The 15,631-nt window shown below is 50.0% G+C and overlaps 1 protein-coding gene across 4 annotated transcripts; it reads left to right on the plus strand.

Annotated features, from left to right (window-relative positions):
* The first annotated feature begins 394 nt into the window (after positions 1-394).
* MRNIP (MRN complex interacting protein) lies at positions 395-15,619 on the plus strand. Of its 4 annotated transcripts, none has more exons than XR_011505694.1 (7): positions 396-601; positions 3,146-3,205; positions 8,501-8,589; positions 11,503-11,578; positions 12,644-12,881; positions 13,470-13,545; positions 14,976-15,619. XR_011505694.1 is itself a non-coding variant. In XM_014860870.3 (7 exons), exons 1-7 carry the CDS (start codon positions 536-538, stop codon positions 15,459-15,461), a joined length of 1,008 nt encoding a protein of 335 aa, XP_014716356.3. In that variant the 5' UTR covers positions 401-535; the 3' UTR covers positions 15,462-15,482. The 4 variants fall into 4 exon arrangements, 3 of the variants coding, with proteins under 3 accessions (XP_070373015.1, XP_014716356.3, XP_070373016.1); XM_014860870.3 differs by having other exon boundaries at positions 401-601; positions 12,644-12,798; positions 14,976-15,482; XM_070516915.1 differs by having other exon boundaries at positions 432-1,075; positions 12,644-12,798; positions 14,976-15,482.
* Positions 15,620-15,631: the final 12 nt, after the last annotated feature.

A 15,631-nucleotide genomic window follows, 5' to 3' on the forward strand; every position in this document is an offset into this window, starting at 1 on the left:
GATTCTCGGTTCTCCGGCCCTATGGGCTTGGACTCAGAGGTTAACTGACTGCCTCTGCCCAAAGCTTCTGCAAATTCCAACCACGGGGCCCAGGCAAGGGCCGGAGCAGGGAGGCGCCCACCAGCTCCCTCTCTGCGACTTGGGGAAGTCGGAGGAACGCGGTGGGCTGGAGGTTCTGCCCTTGCAACGGCAAAGTCCCCAGCGAGCCTAAGCGCAGACGCTGCCTTGGAAAGAGATGGGAACCGGCCGCGAGTTCGGACAGCGAGTCGGGGACCTGGCGGATGCTCGCAGCACAGGGAGAGACTGGGCCCGGAAGGGGCCTCAGGCAGTCACCCGAGCGCACGCGCGCGGGAGGCGGTGCGGGGGCGCTAGAGGAGCCCGAGCGCGTGCGGGGCGGAGCCGGGCCGGGCCGAAGCGCAGGGCGCACGCGCACAGGAGGCGGCGCTGCAAGCGCTGGAGGAGCCCGAACGCGTGCGGCGCGGAGCCAGGCCGGACGGGAAAGTGGAGAACCCGCGCAGCGGCCGCGGCGGCCGCAATGGCGCAGCCACAGCAGGCTCGGGTCCTGCGGTGCTGCAGCTGCCGCCTGTTCCAGGCGCACCAGGTGGGGCGGGCGCCGGCCTCCTCTCCTCCGGGCGCGGGGACGGCGGTCAGGGCTGGCGGGCGCCGTCTCCTGCGGTTGCGGGTGTACCTGGGGTCCGGACAAGTGACGACGGCTGTCCTGAGGACCAGGCTTTATTGATGTTGCTTCTCCATAACGCCGTTCTACGCTTTTTTCTTTTTTTGCTTGGTGGTTGTAAGATTCGTAGAAACCAGGGGTAATGGTTTCTGCGGAGGCGGCCTCGTGAGTTCCAGCAGGTAGTTGGGAAAACCAGGTGGAGGACAGCCTCTGTTATGCACGCGTAGCCCCGAAAGTGGCTCTTTCTTCGTTTAACTACAGGGGAGCTGACAGTTTTTAAAACTGAGACGGTACTGGGCTCCCCCTGCTGTCCCTCCCTCGCTCTGCCCGCACCTTTATCCGCGTGGTGAGGACGCCTGCTCCCTGAAGCGTAAACAGGAAAATCGGTATTTCTAGAAGGTATTGCTTCCCTGACTTTCCAGTGCCAGATAGGGGATGTCACTTCACCTCCTCTTTCCTAGATGGTATTCTGTCTCCCTGTTCCATGTCACCTAACGCGGCTGTCAGCGTCTCTGCTTCTGAGCATCCCCTCCTCCTCCTGGTTATCTGCCAGTCCTGTGCCCTGAAAAAGGATAGCATCAAATTTCTTTAAAATGTATGTTTAGAAGTCAGTAAGATGCTGAGTATGCGCCTGTGGGCTTGCCGAGAGTCTGTAAAGGCTATTTTAGGGGCTTAGAAGCTGTTTTCACTTGTTTCATTTTTTGGTTCTAGGAGTTAAGAATAAGTGGGAATTATTTCCACTTTTGAGTTTACACATATATAAGGTTTGATGCTCTCGTGGTCGTTTTCAGCTCTCTGAAAAGTGAAACCAAGGAGAAGAGAGTTAACAATTTAATCCAAGTCTGCTATGTACCAGGCGATTTCACACATCTCATTTAATTTCAGCAACCTCTGGATTAAATATCATTCCCATTTAACAGAGACAAGAATACTGAAGTCCAGAGAAATCAAGTGGTCTCTCCATCTAATAAGTGGCAGAGCCAAGGCTGTCCCATTGCAAAGATCCTGTTACACCATGCTACCTTTCTCCAGCCCCCTAGAGCTAGCCAGTTTCCAGTTACTGTGTCCTTCCAGACCTTTCTATTTTTTTAAATGCATTTCTTACTTGCATATGTACCCATAGAAGATAGACAGTATTTTTATGGTGTTGGAAGGTAGATGCTGAGAAGTAGAATTACCAAATCTTAGGCTGTAACTACTTAAATCTGTAGATGCTGCTTGTCCTCCTTAGACTCCTTCTGGGTACTTCCCCAAAAGCCCTGATGATTTTTGTATTAGGGTCATATTAATCATACGGATTTTATGAATCAACCTATACATCTTTATGATGTTAATCATGCTATTTGGGCCAGCTCTGTGGCCTAATGGTTAAGTTCGGTTCGTCAGCCCAGGTTCATGAGTTTGGGTCCTGGGCACAGACCTGCACCACTTGTCGGCCATGCTGTGGCAGTGACCCACACTCAGAATAGAGGAAGATTGGCAATGATGTTAGCTCAGGGCAAATCTTCCTCAGGGGGAAAAAAAATCATGCTGTTTCATTCCATTTCTCAAAGCAAATTTGGTACCCCTTGATAACATTTTCTTTGTTGCTATTATAAAATGGACTCTTCTTCCATTATCTCTTCTAACTAGATGTTTGCTTATATTAAGGCTGTATTAGGGCCAGCCCCAGTGGTCTAGTGGTCAAGTTTGGTGCCCTCCCCTTTGGTGGCCCAGGTTCCTGGGTGTGGACCTACACCACTTGTCTGTGAGTGGCCACAGTGTGGCAGTGGCTCACACACTAAAAGAGGAAGATTGGCAGCAGAAGTTAGCTCAGGGCCAGTGTTCCTCAGCAAAAACATAAGTTTTTGAAAAGGCTGTATTAATTTTTGAAGATATATTAATTTTCTACCAAGCCCCTATATTAGGTTGTTTTACTGTTTTTAGTAGTTTTTCATTTGATTCTCTTGGGTTCCAGAAACAAAAGGCATCTGTAAATGATGATAGCTTTTTTTTTCTCCTTTCCATTTTCATACCTCTTAGTATTTACTCTTTTACAATTCCATTGGCTTGTACGTGCAGAAAAAATGATAAATAATAGTGGGGACCCTGGCTTGTTCTTGACTTTCATGGGAATGCTGGCAGTGATTCTGCAGCTTTAGAGCTCAATGTAAGGCCTTTTCTCATGTTAAAGAGAACCCATCCAGCCAGATTTATCGAGAATCCGATTAAGTTACGTTACGGGATGACTTGAGAACCGTAGGTGGTACAGGTCTGCGATCTTCCATGTGGGGTGCCAGTGTTCCCAGCGCCACCTATTAGATAATCTGTTCTTTCCTCACCTTGATAATATACTGAATTTTTATGCGTATGTTTTGGTTTGTTTCTGGACTGTTTGTTCTTTTCCATTGACCTTTTTAAATTATTTCGGATCCAGTGCCACCTGTTTTAAGTAATTATCTAAGCTGTATTTCTGAAATTTCGTTGTAGATGAAGAAGAGTCTCAAATGGACATGCAAAGCCTGTGGGGAGAAGCAGGCGTTTTTGCGGGTGAGTCCTGGGAAATAGGGCGTCTAATGCCCCTGCCAGAAAGCAGGTGGGACCCAGCCCTGCTGAAGCATGTTTCTCACGGAGTCCCAGCATTCCACGATTGGGATCAAGTTCTGGAGAAACAGGGCTCCTGCTCTCTAGGTTGCTGTTCCTTCAGAAAGTAAAAGGGAGGGAGCAGTACCTGGAAGGGTGCCTTCCTGTGTTGATTTAGGCAGCAAGGGATTACTGAGTACTTCTGTGTGCAGGCACAGCGGAAACAGTAGAAGGTAAGACCATTGTCATCTTTGCCCTCACAGGTTTGCTCGTGTGGAAGTGGAGGAGAAGCTCATCCACACACGTGTGCCTGTGCACATGCATGCACATGCACGTAATTTACAACTAGACTGAGCACAATGAAAGGACAGTGTAGGGGCCTGTCAGAAGATAACTGGAATCAGACCCAACCAGGGGTGGGTGGTCAGCTGTGGGTGGATGCAGGGGTGTGCGGGAGGGTGGGCTCAGGAGGCAGGGCAGTCAGGAGAGACATAGGGCTGTGTGCACTGAAGGGAGCAAGTTGTCAACGCTCTTATCTAGCTTGCTTTTTTCACCTAGCGTCACAGTTCAAGTCCACACCTGTTGACCTACCTGATCTCTTTAATACCACAAGTTGTCCTGCATCTTTTGCCTCTTTTAGCCCCTCTTTCACCTGCTTCAGCCCTTGATGCCACCTCTCCAGCCTCATCTCATCATTCTCCTCCTTCAGCCATAGGGCCTTTTCTGTCTTTCTTTTTTTTTTTTATGAGGAAGATTGTTGCTGAGCTAACATCTATGCCAGTCTTCCTCTATTTTATGTGGGTTGCCACCACTGCATGGCTTGATGAGCTGTGCTTTGTGCGTATGGGATCTGAACCTGCGAACCCAGGGCCACTAAAGCAGAGTGTGTGAACTTAACCACTATGCCACCAGGCTGACCCCATAGGGCCTTCTCTTTCTGACCTTGAAGTAATCCGTAGCTGCTCCCTTCCTAGGGCCTTTGTGCTCATTGTTGAACAGGGCTTCTCCTCATCCTGATCGGAAATTCTGTTTGGGTGTGTTTACATGGGTGCTGTCCACGTCAGACTGTAAGCTCCATGAGAGCAGAGGCTCTGCCTGTTGTGTTTACTGATAACACACATGGCGTGTAGCACAGGGCCTGTCAGATGGTAAGTGCTCGCTTGATAATAAATATTTGTTGAATGAGTCGTGCCCCGTTGCCCGCCGGTGGGTTAGTTGGTTTTGGTTTCCATGGTTCTGCACAGCTGCGCAGTGAAGCTTCTCACAAATGCCTCTTTCTTCACCTGACCGACTCTGCCCTTAGGACAAATTCCTTGAAGTCAAAGTGCTGTTTCAAAGGATATCTTTCAACCAAGGTTCTTTTAGTTGCAAATAATAGGGGGGAAAAAAAACCCTTCAGAATAGCTTCAGCAAAATAAAAAAACGTACAGACAAGGTAATGGGGTGTCTCGGGGGTCCAGGGGCAGAGCTTCCTCCTGGACTCGTTGAAGACCCAGCCCCGGGAACTGAAAAGCTGTCGACACACAGGCCTCATCTTTCCCTCCCACTCTCCCCTCGCATCTTCTCCTCCCTCTGCCTCATCTCCTTCCCTTCCTCTCTCTTCCCAGACATTCACAGTACATACTCTGCTCACAGACCACAGCATCTCCTTTCAAGCCAACTGAAATAGCTGAGTCCCGATTGTAAACTCCTGGGAAGAGCAGTCTGGGTGGCCTGGTTGACTCATGTCCACCTCTGGTCCAGTGGCTGGGGTGGCTGGGCGTGGGGATGAGCAGTTGCTGATGCTTGTTCTGAGATGGGCCTGGCTCCTGTTTTAGAGGTCAGGACGTGTTTCTAAATCCTCCTTGAGGAGGCTTTGCCTTCTTTCGGTGCCTCCATGCATGTGCACGGTAGATGACTTATGGTTGACTAGGCCACAGTAACAAATAGACACCACAGTTGTGGGGACTCAGCAAGATAGAAGTTGTTTCTCTTGCTCTTGTAACAGTCCTGGGAGGAAGCGAGGTGAGCAGGGCGGTTGTCCTTGGTGTGGTCATTCAGGGGCCAGGCTCCTGTCGTCGTGAGGTCCTGTTATTCCCTGAGGCTTGTCTCCTGCTGCCTCTAGCCACTGAAAGGGGCAAGAGCATGGAGGAGCTACCCCAGAGGCTTTTCGGGGCCAGGCCTGGCAGTGGCTCACATTCCACTGGAAGGAACCTAGTCTATGGCCACAGCTGACTGTAGGGAAGACTGGAAAATGTAGTCTAGTGTGCACCCAGATAAGACGAGAGTGCATTTTACTACTCAGCCGGCGGTCTCTGCCACGCGGGGAACAGGTACGCTACTGGTTAGGCCAGAGGGAGGTTATCGGTCTTTTTAAACTTTGCTGTTCACCTTTCCACTTCCTCTCCTCCCATTCTCACTTGAACTTACCCCAAATGGGATTTTACTCCTCACCAGTCCATAAAATTGCTCATGTCAAAGTCAGCAGTGATCTCCATGTTGCTATAAACAGTGATCAGTTCTCAATCCTCAAGTGACTTGAGTGATTGGCAGTGTCTTTCAGAGTTTGTCACTCCCCCCTCCTTGAAGCATCGTCTTCACTTGAACTTTCAGTCATCCTGCTCCTGGTTTTCCTCCTTCCTTGCTGCCTGTGTCTCAGTCCTCTTTGTAGTTTTTCCCCATCTGCCCAATGTATAGACATCAGAGTGCTCTGGAACTTGTTTTTTCTGACCTCTTCTCTAGCTACGCTCATTCCCTTCGTATCTGAAGTGAGCTCATCTGACAGCTCTAGACCGTCTGTCTCAGACCCCAGGCCTGCCCCTGAACTAGTGTGTGCTACCACCCACTTGGCTGCTACTGATTATCCAACAGGCCTCCCAAACCTAGTATGTCCACAGCGGAAGCCCTCACCTCACCCCCCAACTTGCTCTCCCATAGTCCTCCCCATCTCTTAAGTGCCAAGTCCCTCTTTCTAGTTGTTTGGGATAAAAACCTTGAAGTCCTCCGTGACCCCTCTTTTTCTTTCACTCTCTGCATCCAGTCCCTCAGCACGTTTAGTCGGCTCTGCCTTCACACTATGCCCAGGCTATGCCCGCTTTTTACGACAGGGCTCTGAGCTGCCGTGTTTGCAGCAGCCTCCCGATGGGCCACCTGTTTCTGCCATACCGTCTGCTTTCGGCAGCGCAGCCGAAGGGGCCTTTTGAGACATAGGCTGGGCCGTGTCTCGCACTCAGACCTTCCAGGTTAGAGGAGTATCTGTGGTCCTACACACAGGGCTGGGTTTGGGGGAGCCCAGTGCAAAATGAAAATGTGGAGCTTCTTGTTCCAAAGCAGAAAAAAAGTACCGTTAAAGGTACTAAAATATTAAGCTTTTCTTTCATGGTCTCTCAACTTTTCATGGTCTTTTATTTACTACTTGATGTCTTTCTATATAAAGAAAAACTAACATTTTAAATTATTGGCATGAATTTTACCATTTATATTGTGCAACACTCGTTTTAAATGCAAAGAGCATTTAGAACATATGCAGAATTTATACAGAATAACATAAGAACATGCAGGGTATGTGCAAAATTTATACAGAATAATATAAGAGCATTTAGAACATGCAGAATTTATATGGAATAATATAAGAGCATTTAGAACATGCAGAATTTATGTGGAATAGTAAAAGAGCATTTAGAACACGTGCAGAATCATGAAAATTGCCCAGGTGGTATTTTGCAGCTCCGCATGGCTGCGTGTTCCATTCTTACTGGTACAGTGGAAGTGCTGCCCAATATTAACTCAGCTGTGTTCACTTCGCTTATTGGTGCACACACATTCTTCCCACTCTGCCTTCAGCTCACTGATAAGTAAGGAAGGACTGAGAGGAACTGTGGGCTGCCGTAGCTTTCCCTCCCTTCTGTGTCGTCATTTTCAGCATAGGAGATTGGCTATTTCAGGGAAGTAACAGGAGTAGGAAAAGATATGATAGCGTTCTGTGGTTGTTCATGCCTTTCAGAACACCCTTGCCTTTTTTCTACATTTGAAGCAAATTCTGGTTCCAGTGGAAAGCCTAGCCTCTCAGACTGTGGGGCACCCCCCACCACGTACTCAGGCATAGACAGCACACACTTAACGTCTACACTCAGAGTTTCACTCAACTCTCACGCATTGAGAGTCCACCGGAATTCTGTGCTCCAGGGGCACTGAGCATACTGAAGCAAATGGGGTGGCAAGGCGCAGTGGACACGTGTAGCGTGCGTTTCTCCTCTGCTCACAGGCATGCTCCATTGTCCCATCGTACTTCACTCACACAGCACAAGTTCTAAGATAAGATTATTAAGAATTGCAAGATGGCGACAGCAGAGGAGGTTTCATGCCCACGAAGCTGACTCTGCCGATAGCAGGGACTACGCTTTCAAAATTCATCTCCTGCCATCTTCCCCCTAGACCACTCAGTTCCAGCCACATGGCCTCCTCACTGTGCCTGCAGAGTGCCAGGCTGGGGTCTTTGCCCTCATCCTCGTCTCGTGACTTCTGATGTCCTCCCCCCAGGTATCCACAGGGCCCCTCCCCCATAGCTCCTATTTTGTGCTCAGATGTCGCGTTCTCAGTGACCCAGACCGTCACCACCTTGAGCCCCCTGTGTAAAGTTGTGTGTCCTGGCCCCACTCCAGCCCACCCCTTCCATCGCCTTCTCTTCCTCGCTAGCACTGCCCCCTCTGATGGCCAGGCAGTTGACTGAGGCGTCTGCTGTCTGTCTCCTCACTAGAGTGTGAGCTCGTGACGGTAGGGACTCTTGGCCACTCCTGTGTTGTACACTCCTTACCTGGTCCGGGGCCTGGCCCACAATAGGTGCTCAATAAGTATTTATTAAAAAAGGAGTAACTGTTAAGTGAAAAGAAGTACCTCACTTTATTTTCTGCTCCTTTGATTATCAGCGAGGGTCAAGTGTCATTTCATATGTTTTTTGGCAGTTTGTGTTACCTCTCTTCTGAGTTTCTTATTTGTGCTCACTGACCACTCCGTGTGGGGTTCTGGGTTGAGCTGGCTTGATGTGTGGAGTTCAGATGCTCAGAGGGCAGCCAGCTAGACTGAAACTGTCGGTTCCTGAGACTGGTCATTTTGTAAGTCACTCCAGACGCACCAGTCCGCTGGTAGGATTCCTGCCTGGTGCTTCAGGCATCTGTGGGCCTTGCAGAGTGCCCCTGTCCCCTCCCTGGGGTACATCTCTAATGGATCTGTTTCTCAGCATTCTCTCAACGCTTTTTAAACTTACTGTATTTTTTTGTTTCTCAGGCTTACGGTGAGGGCTCTGGTGCTGACTGTAGGCGCCATGTCCAAAAATTAAATCTGCTGCAGGGACAAGTTTCAGAGATGTCACTCAGGTACAGTTGTTTGAGAACGACACGGTTACCTTGCCTTGTTTTTATCTTGAGTGGACAGTGACAGTGCACAGTGGAGAAGTCCCTTAGATCTCCATGTCTTACAATGTGGACAGTCTTCCAACTGAAAATGACTAAAAATACCAACTACAATATTTCAAATACACTGATGAAATGATAGGAAAGTAGATAATTATCAGAAGTCAAAAATGAAGCAGAAGCCCAAATCCAGAGAGTCAGCAGCTGGCTTTTGGGGGCATGGGTGGCGGGAGCTCTGGGCTTCCATTTGGACAGCTGGGAGGATGCGGGAGACAGAGACGCGGCCTGGGGCCTGTCCAGCGCGGGGGTCAGTCAGAGACGCTGTGTAAAGCTGAGTCTCCAAAGAACTCCACCATCAGTGTGCAGATGAGCTAGAAGTGCACCCCTTCTGCAGGGAGCCTGCCTGTGTCACCTTGGCACTGGCTGAGGAGGATGTCGACTGAAAGAGAGAGTCTAGGTGACATTAGTGACAGAATTTATTCAGTATCAGCGTGAGGAGTTCGAGCCCCAGGAAAACAGTCCAACAGAGCACTGTGACGGAACTGCTCTGAGGGGTGTGAGTTTAAGCGCAACTTATATCTCTCTCACAAAACAGCTAATGTGCAGGGAGGAAGAAGAGAAAAAAACTTACAGCTAGATTTCATATATGTCCAAAAAGGAATAGAGTACACCTGGGTTTTCCTCTAGATTACACATTGGAGGTAACAGAAACAAGAATTCCTTGGTTATACATCAAAGAAGTTCTGGGAGGGCCGGCCGGGTGGCCCAGCGGTTAAGTGCACACGTTCTGCTTCAGCGGCCCAGGGTTCGCCAGTTCGGATCCGGGCTGCGGACATGGCACCACTTGGCAAACTATGCTGTGATAGGCGTCCCATGTATACAGCAGAGGAAGATGGGCATGGATGTTAGCTCAGGGCCAGTCTTCCTCAGCAAAAAAGAGGAGGATTGGCAGTAGTTAGCTGAAAACAAAAAAACTATAAAGCATTGCCGAAATTAAAGATCTAAATTAATGAAGAGATACAGCATGTTCATGAACTGGAAAATTCAATATTGTTACGATGTCAGTTCATCTATAGAGGCGACCTAATCCCAGTCAGAATTCCAACGGGCTTTTTTTTTTTTTTTTTTTTTAAGAAATTGACAGACTGATTGTAAAATTTATATAGAAATGCAAGGGACCTAGAATTGCTAGAAGAATTTTGATAAGAAGAACAAAGTCAGAGGACTTCTACTGCTGACGGCAAGATTTACAGCAATCGGGACACTGTGATACTGATGAAAGGCTAGACATACAGACACTTCAGAAGGTGAATGGGTAACAAGCTGTGGTGTATTCATACAATGGAATGCTATAACAGAAACACCGTGGGCAAATCTCAGAAACACTGCTAAAGCCAGACACAAAAGACTGCACACCGCAGGGATGGCTGGCTTTCTGGAGAGGGAGGAATTGCCTGCAGAGGTATATAAGGAAATTTGGGGGGGTTGAAAATTTTCTGTATCTTGTCAATTATATCAATAATAAATTTTTTTTTCTTTCTATACCTTGATTGGGGTGATAGTTTCAAAGGTATAATTTATCAAAATGTATCAATTTATCATCTAACTGTACATTTTAGTGTGTATTATTTATACCGCAATAAGTTAATTTCAAAAGTTAGAAAAATCTGCCCTTGGACACAACAACATAATGAAATTGCAGAACACAGAAGACAAAGGGAAGAGCTGAAGAGTAGCTGGAGAGATGACCTAAAAAGGAATAGTGGAGCCAGCTTCTCAATGGTAACATTGAAAGCGAGAGGACACACTGGTGTCTTCAGAGTGCCCAGGGGTCCTCTGGTTCATGGGGCTCCTGAACCAGACAGGTGAGCGCAGCTCCGGCTGGGAGCTGTTAGGACGCTGCCCACCCGAAGGCTGGAGTACCTACCGTGTGGTGGGATAGGAGTTGCGCGTGCATGATTTCATTTCATCTTCATAATCACCCTATGAGGACCAATAGACTTCTTTTTCCAGATGAAGAAACTGAAGGAGAGCTGCCCACGTTTGGGAGAGGTTGGGGTTCTCCCACTTCCCTAGAGCGTGCCAGTTCGATTGCGTGGTGCAGTAGGCCTGTCTGACATGAATGGACATGACTTGGGCTCTAACCTCCAGCCCTCACACGATAAATGTTTCACTGCCCATCCAGCCCCACTCGTGGCTGCAGAGGCTCCGACTCCTCGCTCTTTATGTGGTGAGAGAGCCCTGCGGTCCCTGGGAGGCTGGGAAGTCACTGAGACACGTCAGACTCAGTAAAACGCCTTCTCCCCTCCTGCAGTGGTGGAGATGTAAGCACTGTAAAGACTGTCATGTGGCCTGTGTGGTGGAGGCCCCTCCACCACTGACGGGAGCAGCTCTGTGCTTCCGGAGGCCAGCAGACATTCCTCTCTGTTCCAGGCCGTAAGCAGGGCATGTGCACACGTGTTATCTTATTTATCTTCACGATCAGCTGTGCAGTATTATCCCCACTTGTGGATGAGGAATCTGGGATACAGCAATGAACCCAAAGTCCCACCGTCATAATGACAGCCAGTCACTGGCAAAGCCAGGTGCAAACTCTGGGCTCTGTGGGTTAAGAGTCTGCCTTTCTGCCCTGTGTCACTTCTCCTGTTGATGGAGGGCTCTGCCAGTCTCAGTCAGGGAACAAATGGTCCCTCTGTGCAGCCGCCTAAGCTGCTGGAAGATTACTGAACCGCTTCAAAACAACAGGAGATCCCAAGATGCCCTGGAGAAGGGTTTTGATATCCATGGTCAAGTCCTTACATCCTGCTGTTCCCATCTTCCCTGTCCTTGATCTTCCTGATCATTTTCAAGAGGACCTATGTATAATCTTTCTTTAAGGTCTTTGGAAGAACCTGTAAATGCCGGTGAAGAGGAAAATGCAGGTCCTTGGCAGGCTGAGCACGCGAGGCTGCAGGTAAGCCAGCACCACCTGTCTTGGCTCAGCCACCTGGGCTGGCTTTTTGTCACAGGAGGGAGTTTCATTTGTTATTCAGCAAACACTTGCTGATGCCACCAAATGACAGGCACTTGGCTTAAAGCTATAGGGAACACAAAAATGAATAAAGCTGTCCCTTTTGTGAGGGTAGAAACAGCCACGTGTACAAATAATTACAATGCTCCATGAAAAGGGCTTGCACTTCGCCTCCTGTGCTCCTCCCTTGTCCCACAGCGCTGGGCAAACTTCTGGTGGGGGAGGGGTGCTGTCGTGGAACGCCTGGGTCGTGTGTGCTCCACAGCCTGAGAGCCAGAAAGAGGTTCTGTATCTGTGCCTGGTGACTAGGTGCTCCATCAGTGTGGGGGCAGTATCTGTAGGAGCTTGAGTGAGTAGGGGCTGCCGTTGGTGTGTGGAACACTGTGTCCTGCCGGGGCAGGGGCAATGGGAACAACTGTCAGACAGGCTCCCTGCCCACCTGAGGACAGAGCCCCACTGTCGCGCTCAGTCACACTGGGCGAGCCCTCTCCACATGCCCTTCAGATTGTTTCTGTAGACAGGGAATGCTCCTAAGCACACCACTTCAACACGGGAGCTCCTGTTGCATGTCATTCTTCTGTGTTGCTGTATGGTTTTCAATGATTGCCATTTTTAAAAGTTTCTACAGAATATAGTGGACATACCCATATTTATTCCCTTATCGGGCATTTAGGTTATTTCCAACCTTTTGCTACTATAAATGTTTGTTGTTATTTATAACACTTTGATGAGCATATTTGTGCTTCTGTCTTCCTTTGGAACCACTGGGCCAGAGAGCGTGGACATTTGCAAAGTTCTTGATAAGCTGTGCCCGACAGCTTTTGCACAGCCTGTGCCAGGGTGCCAGTGGTGTCTCAGGACATCTGTCTCTCCGTTGCCCTCCAGCCAAATGCCTCTCCTGGTGACGGGAGACATGGGTCCTGAGACCCTCGGGCCTCAGAGTTGGGCTGGGGATTTTCAGTAAAAGTGCCTGCTTTCCAACTCTGAAATAAACACCCCATCCTATAGGGAAAGCCGCAGCCCTCAGAGAAGGGCTGGATGAAGGATCTGGAAGGGGCCTCCAAAGGACTGCGGCTGGAAGGAGGAGTGGGTTTCAGCCGACAGCCCCAGGCCAAGACGGAGGAGCCAGAGCCCCCCTTCAGGACAGGCCTGCCAAGGAAAAGGTGCCAGCCCTTGCCCCGCTCCCGGTGACTCACAGATGGGCGCTGATGATCGGCTTCTAATGGGCGGCAACGTGGCAACGTGGGTGAGCTAGTGGGTGCCGTCACCACCAGGCGCTACTGGCCAGGCGCTGCTCTGCAGGGGTCGGGCCGGGCAGAACCCAGCGTGGGTGCCTTTTCGATGTTCAGGTAGTGCTGCCTAGCCGATGGCACTGATCTCGGGAGGAATTTATTTTGTGGGCAGGGCTGAGAAAGTGACATACTGCTCAAGTAGCCACTGTGGCTGGGAGCTTTCAGCCTAGAGCAGGAAAGACTTGTATAGGTTTCTTCTGCAGACGTACTGTGCGTTTCTGTGAGGTTTTTGAGACTGCTTTATCCAGGTCTTTGGTGGCTTTTATGGGGCAGGCGCTATTGGGAGGTAGGTTCCAGTTCAAAATAGGAACTTTCTAATAACTACAAGCTGTGGAGCAGAGTGGACCGCCTTGTATGTAGGTGGGCAGCCTGTTACTGTCTGGAGGGGACCAGCGGTACGAGCTGAGCCAGGCACCTGGGAAACTGTAAGGAAGACAAGGTCCTCACCTGTGTTGGGTGTCAGACCAGATGACCATGGAGTCAGGATCTGGCCGCTGTGCAGTGATAGGACTGGATTCTTGACAGCACTTTCTCTCTGCCAGGAAATGGAGCCAGAGCACGGTTCAGCTTCCTGACGGCCAGGACTCAAGCAACTCTGAGCTCACCTTGGAGCCCCAGGTCAGTGATTGAAGACAGCATTTCTCTTCTGGTCCCAGTGACCATTGGGCACACACAGGATTTTTTAACACCCAGATGTCTTGTCTTCTCTGTCCGAAGCCAGCTCCTTTCTCTGGCCTGTGGCCTGTTTCCCTGCCACACTCATCCTCTCGGTAGTGTTAACTCCTGGTCAAAGGGGTGTCTTGATGCCCTGGCGGCAGCCCAGGTTGACCAGGAGGGCTTTTCTGAGTCAGGACTGCTCTCTCCGTTCCGCATAGAGTGGAGCTCTTTGTCAGACTGTCGCATGGGACCTGCCTTGGCTTTCTGAGCAACTGTGTCATCCTCCCCTTCACTCACCCACATGCATTCTTTTGCACTTGAGGCACTCTCTTCACCTAGGATCTGGAGTTGTTCCTGATGCTTCAGACCCACCGCACTTCCAAGGCCACAGAATGCTTTCCACTGTCATGGGAGCTGCCAGCACTGAGGCAGAGGAACTCAGCTGGGTGTCAGTCACTGCTACCCCCCAACATAGGCCATGGTGGGGAGGTCAAACTTTGGTGTTGCCACTAACTAGCTGTGTGACACCAGGTAAAGATGTGGCCCTGAATCTCCAAATGCTAGAATAATCATAATGACAGTTACTGAGTCTATCATATGCCCGTCCCTGAGCTCAGCATTTCCACTGCGTTATCATGTTCAGTGCTCAACACAGGACTGTTTTGTTTTGAAGATGAGGGACCAAGGCTGGCAAAGTGGTTCAGTGAGGTCACAGTCAGTCAGTGGCAGCGACACTTCCACATTGCCTGGGGCTGGTGATGCAGGATCCCACCTCTCATTGCTTTCAAATCCCTTTGTAGGCAGTGAAACCCAATTTTCAGTGCATCGTTGGTTCCTCAAGTGGAAGGGAGAAGCCAGGACCCAGCATTATTGTTGGATCCCACAGGTGCCTTTGTGCAGCCACTCCCAGTTTCGAAACCCTCAACACAGTTCTGCAGAGACTTTCCCCATCCGACTGGCACTGAGCAGGCAGGATGGAGTGTCTCCATCCCTTCCCAGATGGTCTCTAGGGCCCTTCTTGCTTGCACTGCCTCACAAGCGCCCTCTTCCCTGATCCTAAGGTCCCCATGAGATGATCGCCTGATTGCATGAGAGTATCTTGCATTTTTGGTAAGCCTGGTCAATAGAATTGAGCAGAGGATTTGGGGTGAGGTTGAGGGCATTAATTTGCTTTGCTAAATCTCAAAATCAAAGCACATCCCTAGCCTGCCAGCCTGAGGACTAGCTAGTAAGTAGAGGATGGAGCAGAAAATGTCAGAATCCTGAGGCAGAGATGAGGATGTGGCAGTGGAGGCAAGAGGACCCTTCTCTTCCTGTCTCTCAGTCCCGCTGGGCAGGGGGCACTTATTCTGAATGGAGGCTATGGCCATCTGCTGTCGTTTCCATTTCAGGGCCGCGTGGGCCTGGCAGGGAACATCAAAGAAAGAAGCAGTCACGAGGACTGGGTCACCAGGGAGCTCACTGTTCCTCAGGGGGCACCATCACATCCTGCCCAGCAGTTCAGGCCCATGTCTTCTAAGTGGGAACGATTTCTTCTGCCACCTGGAAGCAGCTCACACGTGGACATGGAGCCCCCAACACCCCTGCACAGAGGCCTCAGGCCAGCTGAGCCAACACAGGCTGAGCTGGGGACCCTCAGGACCCAGACCCCAAGAGAAAGGCTCCTCAGCAGGTCCCCCGGTGCACCCCAGCTTCCTGAGGCCACACACACTCTCACATCTGGGCCCAAGAGGCCCTGTGGGAAGGCCCCTGAGCAGTTGTGGGGCACAGCACATCGGGCAGAGGGTGGGCCCTCAGTCAGAGGGACACAGGAGCCCCCACTCATGCATCTATGTGACCTCTTTAAAACCGGTGAGGACTTTGATGATGATCTGTGAACCAAGACTAGTATATTGTAAATTTAGACACATTTGTTAAATGAACCCTGCGCCACTAGACCTTATGCCACTGGAAAGAGGGCTCCCTAAGTTGCTTTTAAATAGGACTGAGGATGATTTATGGGAACTACCGAGAACTGACAATAAAAATCACTATCAAACAGATCATC

The sequence above is a fragment of the Equus asinus genome, chromosome 9, assembly GCF_041296235.1.
Source record: "Equus asinus isolate D_3611 breed Donkey chromosome 9, EquAss-T2T_v2, whole genome shotgun sequence".
Taxonomy (NCBI): Eukaryota; Metazoa; Chordata; class Mammalia; order Perissodactyla; family Equidae; genus Equus; species Equus asinus.

What these genes read in the sequence shown, in the direction of transcription:
- MRNIP (XM_014860870.3), top strand. Translation starts at nt 536, where the DNA reads ATGGCGCAGCCACAGCAGGCTCGGGTCCTGCGGTGCTGCAGCTGCCGC. An exon ending in CTGAGCACGCGAGGCTGCAG is followed by an intron (nt 11,579 to 12,643) that starts GTAAGCCAGCAC and finishes CCCATCCTATAG; the next exon opens with GGAAAGCCGCAGCCCTCAGA. An exon ending in AGCTCACCTTGGAGCCCCAG is followed by an intron (nt 13,546 to 14,975) that starts GTCAGTGATTGA and finishes TTTCCATTTCAG; the next exon opens with GGCCGCGTGGGCCTGGCAGG.